Source organism: Xyrauchen texanus, chromosome 10 (genome assembly GCF_025860055.1).
Source record: "Xyrauchen texanus isolate HMW12.3.18 chromosome 10, RBS_HiC_50CHRs, whole genome shotgun sequence".
In the NCBI taxonomy this organism is placed as follows: Eukaryota; Metazoa; Chordata; class Actinopteri; order Cypriniformes; family Catostomidae; genus Xyrauchen; species Xyrauchen texanus.
Window position 1 is genome coordinate 12,880,347 of NC_068285.1, and position 15,863 is coordinate 12,896,209.

The following is a 15,863-nucleotide window of genomic DNA, read 5'->3' on the forward strand; positions in this document are numbered from 1 at the left end:
GAAAATAAAGAGCCTGGCGGCACCGGCGGTGATGCTGAGTTTAGCACAATATTCAGCTTTGCTATTTTAGATGAACCTGAGCATCAGCACCAGCACCAGCACGACAAGACAGAGAACCCCAGCCCGCCTGGAGTGACAGACACCTATTCAAATGCCTCCCCACCACAGTCTCCGACTCCGCTTGAGACCGAAACCGAAGCAGGTGCTGAAGGCGGCAGAGACCCGGCGGTGACGTGCATTACCAGTTTGACCGCCTCAAAATGTAGGCATATCTATTACCTTTTCCCCTTATTAAAAACCCTGATTATTAGATGCCCGGATCTAGGGAATTGGTTGATGAAACATTGATTAAAATTAGGATTTAAATGAATACAAAACGAAATTCACTTTAAAGAAAGGCTTTGTGCTTTCTGTTTGAGGTCTCTGTGAAAACGTTTTAAAGCATTCTTTACTTTTAGTGCCGCTTTCAGAGCGGTCACGTCCGTAACATTTTTTTTCCTCATAAATGCGAACACGAAAAATAAAATAAAATGAATATTTTATTCTGTGGAGACTGTCAATCCTTCTTCGTCCGGTGCCGGTGGGTACTATTACTTTTGATTTGCGCAGTGTAATTCACTGAATTGATTGCTCTGCTACCAGCCTCTGTCACGTTACAACCTAGTATATCGTTGATCATCTGTTTCTCCGTAAAAAAAAACAGACTGTACAGACATGACTATAGTTATTCTTAGTTATGTTATTAGCCTGTATTTTCATAGATTTTAATCTGCTTTTATTCCAATAAATTCTGTTGATTTTGTTCTGTGATAGTTTCCATTTTGTCTTTTGTTTTATAGATATTTATAGATCTCTTTTGCTGTCACAGTTAACATCACAAGAAATGGAGTTGGTGTTTTTGTTTTTAACTAAAGAAAAAGGAGGAAAGGAAAAAGAAAAAGAGGAGAGGAGGAGGAGGGGCCTCCAAGATTTTGTGCCCAGGGGCCTCTGCTTCCTAAATCCGTGCCTGGCTGTAGGTGTTCATGTACACTCATCCCATAAATATGATCATTCTGATGTGACTTGAATGTCACTGAATGTCATCCATTGAATTCCATTAAAGGGATAGTTCATTTAAAAATGAAAATTCTCTCATAATTTTCTCACCCTCATTTGATCCAGATGATATGAATTTTTTTTTCTGCAGAACACAATAAAAGACAGATTTTCACAAGAATATCGATGTTATGTTGGTCAATTCAATGTAAGTGAATAGTGGCAAGACTTTTGAAGCTCCAAAAAGCACATAATTGCAGCATAAGAGTAATACATAAAACTCCGGTGGTTTCACCAATGTCTTTTGAACGGATCCAATTGTTTTGGGTGAGAATAGACCAAACTATAATTCCTTTTTCGACTATGAACCCTGACATTAGCAATCTCCTTGGCAATCAGGATTTCAAGCTCGATTCCACTTCCTATAGTGCCATCTAGGGCTCTGGACATACGTCAAGCACTAGACATATAGTGAAAATGAGTTACAATTGGGTTTGTTCTCACCCAAAACCAACTGAATCGCTTTAGAGGACATGGATTTAACCACTGCCGTAGAATGGATAATGTTCTTAATGTGTCCCTTAATGTGCTTTTTGTTGCTTGAAAGTTCTGGCCACCATTCACTTGCATTGAATTGACCAATAGAGCTGAAATACTCTTCTAAAAATCTTGTGTTTGCGTTCTGCTGATGAAAGAAAGTCATACACATCTGGGACGGCATGAGGGTGAGTAAATGATGAGACCACCAATCAAATAAGTTGCCATGGGTTTAATGAACTGTTCCATAATTTATGCAATTTACTTTTGATACTTAAGTTAATTTAATATCAGTTACTTTAATACTTAATAGTATGACAAATGGATACTTTATACAACACCGCTTAAATGTCTTCAAATTGTTCAGTATGTTTTGTTAGATTTGTGGTTCAGTGTGTTGTTGTGTGATAAACAATTCACCAGCTACTACAGATTTCTATTAAAATATACTCTCTCTCTCTCTCTCAAATTTTTATTACATTTATCACTCATCCAATTCATTAAAATCTTTTTGGCTACTAAGAAATATTTATATGTGAGTTCATGATGTGTGCATTGAAATTACTCAGATTTTCAGTAGTGGGTATGAAACCCTGAATGAGCGAAAGGTTCATAAGAGGTCTTGTAGTGTCCACTAGAGGGTGAGAGATACTTTTGGTAAGTATTTACCTTATCCATTTGGGCAATGCTCTGAATCCACTAATGATCTATTTACAAGTAAAGACATCTTTCATTTATTTGATTTCAAAGCAACACAGCACTTGTTTGAGAGCAAGAGAATGCAGAATTTCATCTTCCCAATGCAAATTCAGGCGAGGCATTTCTGTGTCCCCATGAATATCATTTTATTTTCAATTTGAACCTGGTTTGAAGCTGTGAAGTCCATGTTTCAGGTGATTCAGATGATTATCCCTTTAAGTGACATGGTTTAGGATCTAGGCTTCTAACTCTTAGGTTGCAAGCTCACTCCTGGCAGTTACAGCAATAAATAAAATGTAGGAATAATACAATAATACTTAAATATATTGCAAATACCTTCATCATTCAGGGTGATTTTTTTTTTACACCTATAAAAACTACATACCTATAGTTTGGTCTATTTGATAAAACAAAATGCATGTTAAAGAAGAATATTTAAAACTCAGCATAAACGATATGCATACAGTATACTGTAGCCTATCACAGGGGCTGAATTATTTCAAATGACAATTTACATCCTGTTGCTTAGCAACTGGAAAACCAGCCCTTCATACCTGCCAAGTTTGCCAACTGGAAAGACTAAATTAAATAATTAATTTAGAGTAATGATAAGCACAACTCCCAAAGCATCTACTGGAGCGATCAATAAATGTAATGGACCAAAACCTCATTATCTTTCTGAATAACTTTATCTGCTCGGCACACAGGGGTCTCTGGACGAATGTGGCTGATAATAGTTAATTGGAAGTGTGTCCAGAGCATTATAGTGGAAGAAACATCTTTAGTACTATTTGGACAGGATTAGTTTTCCTAAACAGCATTTGAGTTACAAATATTAACATATGACCTGATTCGAACAGGGTTCAGATCTTTGCAGTTCTTGCTAAGGTGGGAGTTTTGTGTGTGGATGTGGGCGATATGGAAAGTCATGCTCTGGACACGTGCATCATGAAACCAACTGAATAATAAAAGATGTCTATATGGCATTAACTATATCATTATAACATAATGTATATACAATAATATTGCTTGGAAAATTCCAGAAAATTATGTCAAACCTTTAGACAAGTAGCATCTGATATGAGGTGTACTGAATTGGAGATGTACCTGTGGATGCATTTTAAGGCCTACCTTCAGACTCAGAGCCTCTTTGCTTGACATCATGGGAAAATCATAAATAATCAGCCAAGACCTCAGAAAAAACAAATTGTGGACCTCCACAACTCTGGTTCATCCTTCCAAGATACCTTGTTCATCTCTACAAACAATATTACGCAAGTGTAAACACCATGGGGCCGTGCTGCCATCATAACGCTCAGGAAGGCGACTCATTCTGTCTCCTAGAGATAAACGTAGTTTGGTGTGAAAAGTGCAAATCAATCCCAGAACAACAGCAAAGGACCTTGTGAAGATGCTGGAGGAAACAGCTGGACAAATATCTATATCCACAGTAAAACTAGTTATATATCAACATAATCTGAAATGCTGCTCAGCAAGGAACTACAGTTTGCAAGTGCACATGGGATCAAAGATCTTACTTTTTGGAGAAATGTCCTCTGGTCTAATGAAACAAAAATGTAAATGTTTGACCATAAGAACCATTATTATGTTTGGAGGAAAAACAAGCCGAAGAACACCATCCCAACCGTGAAGCATGAGGGTGGCAGCATCATGTTGTGGGGGTGCTTTGCTGCAGGAGGAACTGGTGCACTTAAAAATAGATGGCATCACGAGGAAGGAAAATTATGTGGAAATATTGAAGAAACATCTCAAGACATCAGCCAGAAAGTTAAAGCTTGGTCGCAAATGGGTCTTCCAAATGGACGATGACCCCAAGCATACCTCCAAAGTTGTGGTAAAATGGCTAATGGACAACAAAGACAATGTATTGCAGCGGCCATCACAAAACCCTGACCTCAACATGATAGAACATTTGTGGGCAGAACTGAAAAAGTGTGTGTGAGCAAGGAGACACAAACCTGACTCAGTTACACCAGTTCAGTCTGGAGGAATGGGACAGAATTCCAGCAACTTATCATGAGAAGCTTGTGGAAGGCTACCGAAAACATTTGACCCAACTTAAACAATTTAAAGACAATGCTACCAAATACTAACAGTGTATGTAAACTTCTGACCCACTGGGAATGTGATGAAAGAAATAAAAGCGGAAATAAATCATTCTATCTACTATTATTCTGACATTATTCTTAAAATAAACTATAGTGATCCTAACTGACCCAAGACAGCCAAATGTTTTCTATGATTAAATGTCAGGAATTGTGAAAAACTGAGTTTAAATGTATTTGGCTGAGGTGCATACAGTATTATGAAATGCATTAGTTTTCTTTACTTTTCTTTACATTCCCCACCCCTCATAAATCTCTGCCCTTGATTTGAGCATTTCAATAAATTGAAATGAGAAAGGAGAAAAAGTAGGGAAGACGACAACAGCAATTGTACACTGGACAATCGTTTTTCTTTATTTTTTGTTTCAGTTCATAATATCTGTTTGTTGGGATTTTTCTTTTTTCATTTTCATTTCAACTTAAAATTTTGACACACTTATAAAAGACAGCATCTGCATAGAGTTCTCATCTTAAAGATCCATGGAGAAAGAGGGTAGAGAGATCGTGAGAGAAGGGAGGAAGATAGCAAAGGGTTTAGGAGAGGAGAGGGGTACTGGTACGCCACACTAATCAAACAGAACAGCAAACAGTATTACAAGAGAGAGGGGAGAGAGGGACAATTGGGTTGTTTCTTTGTATCTTTTTCCTTTTTTACAATACAGTACACACATACACACACAGAAAATAAAAGACAGAAGTTGCAATTCCAGTCAAAGTTGCAGAAATCGATTTAATTTCTTCCTTCCCATCCTCGGTGCCCATCGCATTGTGGATTCTGCCCTGATTGCACTTTCAACTTAGATCCTAGTGGGCAAGAAGACATTTGGCGACACATAAAGCAACGGTTGGAACCAGGGTGAGTGGCTGCAGTTTCCCACAAGTCAGCATCCATCAACTGCTTTTGTATGCATGTGTGAGAAAGCCCTTTTCTTTGTATTGCACAGATGAGTGTTGTTCTGCTTGCTTTATAGAGCATTTTTCATTGTTGTCTCATTCTACCTTCATGTACCAAGTCGTTCAAGACAGAGCGATATTCTTAGTATACGACCAGAGTTTATTGAATCATCCCCTGACCAGGATAATACACGCAACTACATCAGAGCTTTCGAGATTATCATGCTACAATCGATGCACTCTCTAAAATGTATCTACAACACTAACCGACACCAATTGCAAAGGTGTCCTAGCATACACCACGCAATGGGCCTCATTCAGCTAATTTCTGCATTCTTGCATTCAATTCAATGGGACAGTTTACATACGAATAGTTTTCTAAGCGACAAATAAGGCTCCCTGTACATAAATTGATATAAATTTGACATTCCCAATGTGGCTGTCCTCTGCAACGGCGTTAAAGGCAAGAAAAAGTGGTCAAACTTTCAAAGTGCCTGGAAGCTACGGATGGTGAAGTGTACATTTGACCTGTAGACCTATAGATGGCGTACATGGAGGGAAGCACTTTTGCTCAGAGTTGAACCGCTAACGGCTGTCTGAGTTAACACAATATTGTATTGAATCTGACGATAAAGAGTTGTTCCACTTTTCTCCGTAATAGAGCACCATTGACATCAAAAATGAAAGATGTTGCTTTAAGATGAGCGAGCAGTCAATAGTAAAGAGCTGACCAGGGCAAAGAGAAAACAAATCAATCAACCTCACAACTTTGACAGGAACTATTTTAGTAGTTTTATACATGGACATGCAAGTCATTTTTTCTCTCTTTGAAATATTTACAATAATTACAAGACAAAGATTCAGTTCAGATTGACAAAATCGCGAGCATTCAATATTACTACTAATATAACACAACTTCTCGGGATTCTTTAAATCATCGTAGTCATATAATTCATCACATTTGATAATGGTATAATTCAATTATGTCATCCTCATCCTGTCAGCCAATGTTTACGGCGTCTTCCCCAGCTAATTATAATAATATATTCATCACATCATCGTAGGTCGTCCTTTGTATTGGCCATGCAGATGATGATCATTTTGCTGACATCACAGTTTGAGCACCATCTCTACAAACCATTTCCTCATCCTAAATCTAACACTAAAACAAGAATACTGGTATGATGTTTAATGGGAATATACATAAAAGGAATGACACAAAAGGGCATTAAAATAAGGAGCATTGTGGCTGGGGCTGTTGAGAATATCACAATTGCAGGGTGCTCAATTGTATTAGCTGTGTACAAAGAAGAAGATATTTGTTTATCGTAACGTAAATGTCTTTGAGAGCTGTTTGTCGGGTGCAATATATCGGCAAGACAGCGAAAGAAAATACTGGTTGTATCACGAGAGTGAGTGAATTAGATCACTCTCGTTTTAATCAACAAAGCCGATAGCGGAAACGGTCTAGCATTTGCCACGTCACATCGCTCGCTTGCAACGTAGATTGTGTGTAAGTGATTTTTTTATTACCTGCAATATTGAGGCACTCAACAACCCCACCCAAAAAGACTATTATGCAGATAAGCTCTAAAAGATACATAGTTTTTTCTTATATATATTATATATATATATATATATAATTCGTTTATAATTATCACTCATTTACAAAATGCCTTCTCAATGTGCGGTGTTATGCCAGTGCTGCCTGGTCATATCAGTGTTCGTGTGACGAACATCCAAAACAGTGTTGCAAAACTGAAAATAAGACAACTGAGAAAACTTCCATCCAGGTGTGTGCCCAAGCTATTACACCATTTTTATTACATTTGTTATATTTTTTTAACCAGAGCTGACCTTAAGTCTACGTCTAATGTACTGCCAGCACAGAGGAAGCAATGCAAGGGAGCTGACCAAGGGTAAAAGGGCAACATAACAGCATAATTTGGGGCTAAAACATATATACACAAATATTGGAACATTGTTGGGAGATATTAGTTTTGTACGTAGCTGTTTTTGGAGAAAGTGCTTTGAAACGAACAAGCTTGTGTAGTATACATTATACATATATTCTTCAAAACTCATAAATAAAGGAGCAAATTCAAAACCTTTTTGACTGAGAACTGTGTAGTTTGAATGCAGCGAAATTGAAAACATAATAATGTCTACGCAAGATGGTTCACAAGATGTACAGGCGGGGAGGACTACACAATACAATTGACCGTAACATTGTGCTCTGTACTCGCATAACGCTTTGGCTTTTTAGTTTTATTACTTTTCTGAACATTTGAATGAAGTCGGCACAAAACTGGAATGCTATAGTTGCATACCACAGACCTGCGGACCAGAGTAAGCCCTTGCGCCTGACACTGGTTAGTGACCTCATGCGACCAAGGGCTCCAACAGCAAACGAGCACAAGCACGCACGCACGCACACATGCACACACACACACACACACGCACACGCACACACACAAATGCTCATGCTCATGCTCACATATACAGCAAAGTGTACATAAAAAAGGTAAAATGCGGAAGGGCACGCACACATGGCCTTTGAGTTGCACAATTCGACACTTCAGCACACGACTCACGATAAAGAATATTATCTTCACGAAAGAATTCACATATCATCACCAGATAAGCACAACAATCAAGTTGGGAAAACATCCGGAAGAGGGGAAATGAATAAGAAGATGCGGCAAAAAATGGCTTCACCCAGAGTGTTTCCAGAGGGGCGGGAGGAGGGGTGGGGATATGTAATTTTACACCATGGAACAAAATATGCGGCGACAAACAGAGATTTTGTATTCATGTACACATCCACCAGGGACTATGGTAAAACTCCAGCACTGTTAGGGGAACTATTAAAAGATGTCAATCCCCCTTCCAGCCAACCCCTAGAGATCAATCATAAATAGTCATAAATAACAAAACAAACATTGAAACGAAACGAAGAACAGTACAACCCAAAAAATGTGGCGGCATAAGACATTGTTTTCTTTGATTGTAAAGTGCGCACATGATCGAGAGCCATGCAAACTAACAAAGCGAAAGTTGCATGCGTTAACAAATAAGGGCCTTCCAGCTATATCTTCAACTCAAAACAACACCGACATACATATTTACCTCATTTTAACCATACATGTATGTGATTTGACACTAAATACACAGAAGTTTCAAAGAAAACATGCTGGACGTTACTGGAATGATTAAAGCAAAATAGTCCCGGCCTGCTGCCTCAGTCTTCGTAAAACATGTACCGTTTTTATCCCCAATTCATTCTTGTACCCTACTAGTTTGCTTTGGGTAGGTAAGGAGGTGGTGGGGCTGGGAGGGCTCCTGTTATATATTCTGTATAGCAAGCAGTACGCTGAAAATGTATTCAATAGTTAAATAAAAAAACAAAACGCTTTTTACTCAACGAGTTGGTACAGATGTGCATGCTCTTTAACGTAATGAGAATGAGGACAAGGGCTTTATAAGTGTGTAATCTCTCTAAGTCTGACACTAATCTGAATCAAGCGAAGAGGGATTGGGAATTTGGTGTCAACAAACGCCAAAAACCGAGCTAAAGTTTGGTTTTGAATTTTAGCCCTTGACTTTAAATCAAGCAGTACATCATTAATCGAGCTGGCACTTTCTGTCCAAACAAATGACAAATAAATCAATAAATCAAAGGGAAACAATGTCTAGAGCAATACAGCTGTTTGATTGGTATTTCAACAAAAACGTGGCAAAATCGAAGCTTCTTAATCTAAGCTAGTGTCCTGACAAGATATTGTCTCCCTTTAACGGAACCGCTAGGATGGGCGTTCGGAGCTAAATTGGTGCATGGATTTGTTTTATGTAATATAAAATGTGTCTCCATATTTAGTGACTGCATAACAAGTGTTTTTAATCAGTTACTCATAAATCTTACAACACGTTTCTTCAACTGAACTGAAGAATGCATCCGTGCCCACTGAAAGCATCTACTGGAAACTATTTTAGATAGCTCATCAGGGCCGGTACTGACCCAATCTAGTGTTTCAGATATGTAGTATTAAATAAAGGGTGTTTATCCTGTCTCTAGTTTCAAAATGTAGCATTTACGAAGCCTCCATCTCCATTAACTAGCACCAAGGTGAAAAACATCAAGCAAAGTCTCAGCTCTAATCAGTCCCCCAAAAGCAAACATTTTCTGTTCAGACTTTTCATTTAGATTAAATGTAAATAAATATGCAATTTAAGAGTAAAACAAATGATGAGCTGTAAACTAACATAAAATATTCCAGCAGAACTAACCACCTTCCAGAATACAATGCTTAGGCAAGGCATTGCTTCAAGTATTAAAATGTCCTAATATATTTGTCAAAACGTTCCTTATTTTAAATATATGAAGTCTTGAGAACAATGTAGTCGTAATACATTTAGCCTCGTTCTTAATTATTCCCTTTCTCTTAGTTCCTCTTGCGCATTTTAATACAAAAATCAGGGGCAATTCACTATCAAAACTGCATAGTTTAACAGTTTGCGCAATGCCACCCTACGCCCTCCCGTTGTAACTTTCTAAATACGTAAAAATCAGGTCCTTCGCTGTCTACTATCTAATGTACAGCTAATGAAGTTGTTGGCAAGGCCACAACAAAAACAAACAAATAAATCATCATCTTTATGTACAACTTGTTGATGGCATGACTTTCAATCATATATATATATATATATATATATATATATATATATATATATATATATATGCTTCTTAGATCCTAGTTCTGGTTTCTTTGCTTGCCCACAAAAACTATTAAGACAGAAATTCAGCTATGAGGTTAATAGTGCTGTTGCACTCACTGTAACACTCCGATGTCATTGGATGTTAATGATTGGTAATAAATCGGCTAACAACGTAATAGAGAGAGATTTTGTTTGAATGTAAGCAACCACTTGAAATAGGCCATTGAAATCGGACTAATTCTATAACTATGTAGGTATGTTTGTTAATGCTATAATGGTTTGCCAAACACCATGTTCTGCCGGAACATAAAACAATTTCGCAGTTGCTAACCCCCAAATGAAAGCACAGCTAAAAAAATAAAATAAAATAACAAAAGATGATTTGTATTCCTTTACAGGTAGTAACCCGTGTGCTGCTTTTATGTTCAATACATATACATGTACAGTTTGTAAATATGTTTATTTGAACCCACTTTTTAATATATTTAAATCTGTTAGTACGTAACATCTCCCTTTGTTATTTATTTTTTGTTTGTTTTGAATATTAGATTTTTAACCATATCCAACCCCCCGTTTTAAGACAGTTTCCTTATCTCATGTTTTAAGCGGATAAAACACTCTTTTCAAGTGTTCGTCTGTCTTCATGTCGATTAGAAGCCCAGGGTTCCTCCGATAGTGGATGCCAAAACCACTCCCAAAATTACACAGCAAATGATGATCATGATCTTCTTCTGCAGAGAGAGAAGGAAGGAAGGAAGTCAGAGAGATGTGTAAACAACAGGCCAACAGAACAGAACATCAGTCTTGTTTCTGGGCTCTATGGCTATTAAATAAAAGGCCATTTTTAGATGGCAGCGTACAGTAGTATACACCCAGGAGGAAATGTTATTGCTCTGAGGTTACTCTTTCATGGCTCAGAAGACTTAATGGGGTTCTCGGTTTTGTGAAATCTAAGTATTAACATCTCAGATGTTCCTCCTAAAATATCTTGAGAGTAATGAAAGGCCTAACAGAATGAACATTAAATTGAAATGCTTGTGGCTACTATTAAAAAGCCGATGATTGGTCACGCTGCAGACATAAAACTGCGTAAAATGAAAAATGCAAATTTTGATGCCAATCAAAAAATTGTCATGTATCCAATATTCAGGTAATTACAAAAACCCCGTCAAGCATTCGAGTTCATTCTAATAACTTACTTTGTGGATCTGTTTATTGCAACTTTTGGTTTATGAAAGGAGAAAGCTACAGGATATTTCTGTAACGATTAAGAAGACAAACCTTTTCATAAAATGTAAAGATACTGTTGTAAGAAAATGGTGGGACATTTTCCATAATGGCATTGGCAATGGATGAATTATCTGACATTTTATCATAATATTTAACCAGCGGTTCACTATAAGGCACCCACATAAAATCTGAAAATGAAAAGCATAGAGATAGGTGGCGTACCACCATCTGAGAACTATCTGTGGCTTTTGGACCAATGGCCATTAGCCAGAAGCATCAAAACTGTCAAGGGGTTCTGGGAGTTCACCAGCAAATGTTTCCTGGGTGGGTCCAACATCTGTCGAGGAACCTATGAGTGCTAATTGCACAATCTAGTTTTTTCTTGCATGGTTTAAGTCTGTGGTTCCCAACTGGTTTTGGTACAGAACCCATTTTTACATCAAGTGGCTACCCAACACAGACCCAAATGGGTCAACTTTATTTAATGTAATTATGGTTGTTGTTTGGTTTGTGGGTTTCAAGGATGTGGGCATGTAATGCATCTGCTTATTTTGGTGTCAACAACAAAAGATAGGGGAAGCGTTTTCTCCTCCCTATTATTTTGCCATTTTACAACCATAATTCAATTGGGACATTATTGATTTGTAAATTATATTGCCTCTGTGCTATATTAAATGCACTACAACTACACATGATTTCATCTTGTGAATTCAATATATATATATATATATATATATATTATTGTTGTCTTTAGTGTTGTTCTGCTGGAGAATGCAGGAACATCCCTTAAAAAGACAGCATCTGGATGGCAGCATATGTTGCTCCAAAATGTGTACATATCTTTCTGCATTAATGGTGCCCTCACAGATGTCAAAGTTACCCATGCCAAAGGCACTGACATACCAACACAGACACTGGCTTTTGGAATACAACGGCTGTTTTCTCCATTTGAAATGTGGACTTGTCGGACCAATAAACCATTCGATTGCACTGTTGATCTTTCCATTTCAAATGAGGCCGAGCCCAGAGAAGTCGGTGGTGCTTCTGGACAGTGTTGATGTACAGCTTCTGCTTTTCATATTAAAGTCTTAACTTGTATCTGTGAGCGGCGAATGATGTTGACTGACAAAGGTTTACCGAAGTCCTCCCGAGCCCATGATACCCATTACAGATGTATGAAGTTTTGTAAGACAGAGAACAGAGATCTCGCGCATACAGAAAAGGTTTTTGGCATTGCCCTTTACACACTGAGATTTGACCGGATTCCTGTTATTTCTTTTTAGACTGTTATTCGTCCTAAATTGCCCCGTCTCAGCTTTTTTGGAGCGTGTTATAATCATTTGATTTGAAATGAGTGTATATTTTCAAAAAACAATAACAATTAAATTCCCCAGGTAAAAGCCAGGTCTCCTAAACAACCAAATTGCCCGGTTGCTAGGGAGGGTAGAGTCACATGGGGTAACCTCCTTGTGGTCGCTATAATGTGGTTAGCTCTCGTGGGGCGAGAGTTGTGTGTAGATGCTGTGAAGAAAAGAGTGAAGCTTCCACGTGGCGCTATGTGGTCTCAACAAGCCATGTGATAAGATGCGCGGATTGACGGTCTCAGACGTGGAGGCAACTGAGATTCGACCTCCGCCACCCGGATTGAGGCCACTCACTACGCCACAAGAAGGAGTTAGAGCGCATTGGGAATTGGGCATTCATTACAAATCACTCCTTTTTCCATACAGTCACAGCTTTTCCTGAATTGGGGTTGTAAATGCACTATTAAATGGTTAATTGATTTTCCTCGTTTTCATTTAGCATTGTTTTCCCCGGCTGTCTACTACCCTTTCAGAACAGACCTGCGGATCATTTTTGGGTTGCAACCTACTAGCTGAGTACCACTGGTTTAAGTCATAAGAGTGTTTAGGAATCATTTTAAAAAATTATGTTTTCGTTAAACGTGGAATATGACAACTTATGACCTAGCCCTGGCATATCCTCTAGGCACTGAAAGCATGAATCATTGTACATAAAGGGCATATAATGACATCAGGTGTAACAGCTGAAAGGAACAGCATGTTCGTGTCTTACCTTGCGTGCCTGACTCTGATATTTGACAGCCTTCTTGGTGTCAGAAACTGCTCTCTCTACATAGTCCACAGAGTGTTCCACGTTATATTCAATTCTGTCAATCATCTCTCCCTGAGAATGACACGGATACAACAAATGCTCAAAATACCAACATACTCACATTTAATTAGTTTCTTAAACATTTAGGCTAATTTGATTATGCTTTAAGCGTCAGTGCAGCAATCTTATTCGGTTGTGCTTGCTCAAGGGCACAGACTCAAGCATCACCCTTGAGCAAGCACTTAACCCCAGGTTGCACAAGGGGAACTGTTCTTGTAACTTAAGATGCCATTCATAATGTCATGTGAACAATTTCCATTGGCCTTGGTCAGAAAATGACATTTGAATGTGAGCCTCACTGTCCCTTATCAACTGACTCTATAGGGTTCAGAGTCTCATATGTGGCCCATTGGTGCACCCTATATGAAATATACATTGCAGCCTGTTCATTTTAAATGGGAATGTTATTATTAAATCAGTGTTAATAGCTGCTAAGATTGTTTTGGTAAGTAAGCACCACAATGCTCATCCACTTTTTCAGATGTCTTGGTTCCTGAAGTTTCTTTTTTCCCCAATAGGGATTTAATAGTATAAAAGAGTTCAGGTGCTATTAATAGAGCTTAACTTCAATTAAGCTTAACTTTAACTTTAATTAAACTGCCTCCGCTTAATAACATGATCACAAACAGGCAAAATGACTTTCGTAGAGTGACGAAACTTTGCTAACAGCCTGGTGGAAGTGACCTTTGTAGTGTTGTTCCATTGCTCACTTGTGCTTGGAGCAACCTTAAGAATAGCGGTCCCGCAGAGCCCGCAGAGCCCTTCATTGACACAAAAGTGACATTTAAAAGTCGGCGTATTTCATTCTTTGTCTTACCTGGCTCTCCACCAGCATGGCCATGTCCACGAACATGTCGTGCAGCTCACGGATGCTGTTCTCCAGTTTAATGATCTCGGTGTGTCGAGTTTCAATCTCGTTTAGAGCCTGCTTGGTCATCTGGGAGTCCATTTTGATCTGTTCAACAGAGAATTTGAGAAACAGATTAACGACACCAAGTTACTGCTATTAAACATGCATTTGCACAATAAGCAAGGATGGTTCACTCCTAGAAGGCATTTCTTTTTAACCATACAAAATATAATTCAGTTGCATTATAGTAGAAACAGACAACAAATCATGCAATTTTACTGATTACGATTCTATGAGACTATTCAGAGACTAAAGTCATAGTAAAACGAAAGGAATAGTTCACCTAAAAGTGAACACAAAATGAGTGGAAAATGATTATTCCTCACACAAAGCTATCCTAAGACCTCTGAAGACTGCATGAGTTGTATGGACTACTTTAATGATATTTTATAGTGCTTTTTTGTCCTTTTTGGAGCTTGGCAGTGGTTAGTCAACCATTTCTTTCCCCATATGCCAACCAGAAGCGCTGAAATACTCCCTTATATCTTGCGTTCTTCATAGAATATATAAAATAACACAATGTTGGAACAACATGAGAAGAATTCACTCAGCATTTCCATTCGTCAGCTAAATAGTCCTTTTAATATCAAATGATTGTCGACTATTAAACTTACATCGTCAGTGAAGATGGCAAGCTTCCCACTCTCCAACATGTCTTCCAGTTCCTCGTTGGTAGTTGTTCTGCCAGCTAATTAAAGTTATTAGAAGTACATGGTATCATTATCTTGTATTCTGGGATATCTTAATATTGTGTTTGAGTTTTTAAATCTTCATTCCAGTAATGTGGAGGATGCTTTTCAGCCTGTGTTCGTGCATGCGTGTGGGTGTGTTCGTGCTTGCGAAACTCACTAATTTCCAGTTGTCTCTGAATGCGATCCTTGCAGCGGTCCCTGTATTTGGACTGCGTGGTGTTGTACTCTGTCATCACTTCCACAAACTTGCGTGACAGCGTGGAATGCTGTGGGAATAAGGTAGAGGGGGTTGGGAATGTGAAAACGTTAGCAGATCAGCATGTGAAACAGTAGGCGGCTCAGGATAATATTGTAAGCTTGGAGGGATCGCTGGGAAAATAGAGTCCTGCTTTTGTTGCAGTTTGAGCGGCTCCCACGCTGGTTCTCTTTCTAAACAGCAGATGGCGCTAAGGAAGGCGTTTCACAGAGCTGCTCAGTGGGAGGGCAGAGGTCACAGGAAGTGTGATTGTCTCTGGCTTTCAAAGAACATAATAAATATCCCCAACGTTCAGATTTTATTATACATTTAGAAAAAAAATATTTATAACAAAGTGATGACTTTTATAAAGCTTTCAAAATATGATTATTTCCAAGTGACTTATCTTTTGAATGTATGTATTTGTACTATAATGTCAAATGTAGATAACCAAGAAAAGAGAGCATCTTTAAGATGACTCAACTGAAAAACACACTGTTTGTGGGGAAAAAGGTCATAAATAGATGAAATTATGGGTTAAAATCAAACACTCTGCGACAACTCTTCCAGGTTCAACAGTCACCACAAAAATTTATTTTTTAAGTCTTAACAAT

General features: G+C 38.2%; 1 protein-coding gene across 1 annotated transcript in view; it reads right to left on the bottom strand.

Moving 5' to 3' along the window:
- Positions 1–4,725: 4,725 nt before the first annotated feature.
- Positions 4,726–15,863, bottom strand: part of stx1b (syntaxin 1B) — a 71,944-nt gene continuing 60,806 nt past the window's right edge. Inside the window, exons 6-10 of the mRNA XM_052136602.1 lie at positions 15,172–15,280; positions 14,937–15,010; positions 14,230–14,367; positions 13,314–13,424; positions 4,726–10,738 (exon numbers count right to left, since the gene is read on the bottom strand). Of these exons, the coding sequence (XP_051992562.1) occupies positions 10,658–10,738; positions 13,314–13,424; positions 14,230–14,367; positions 14,937–15,010; positions 15,172–15,280 (513 nt within the window). The 3' untranslated portion in view covers positions 4,726–10,657. The remainder of the gene's footprint in view (positions 10,739–13,313; positions 13,425–14,229; positions 14,368–14,936; positions 15,011–15,171; positions 15,281–15,863) is intronic.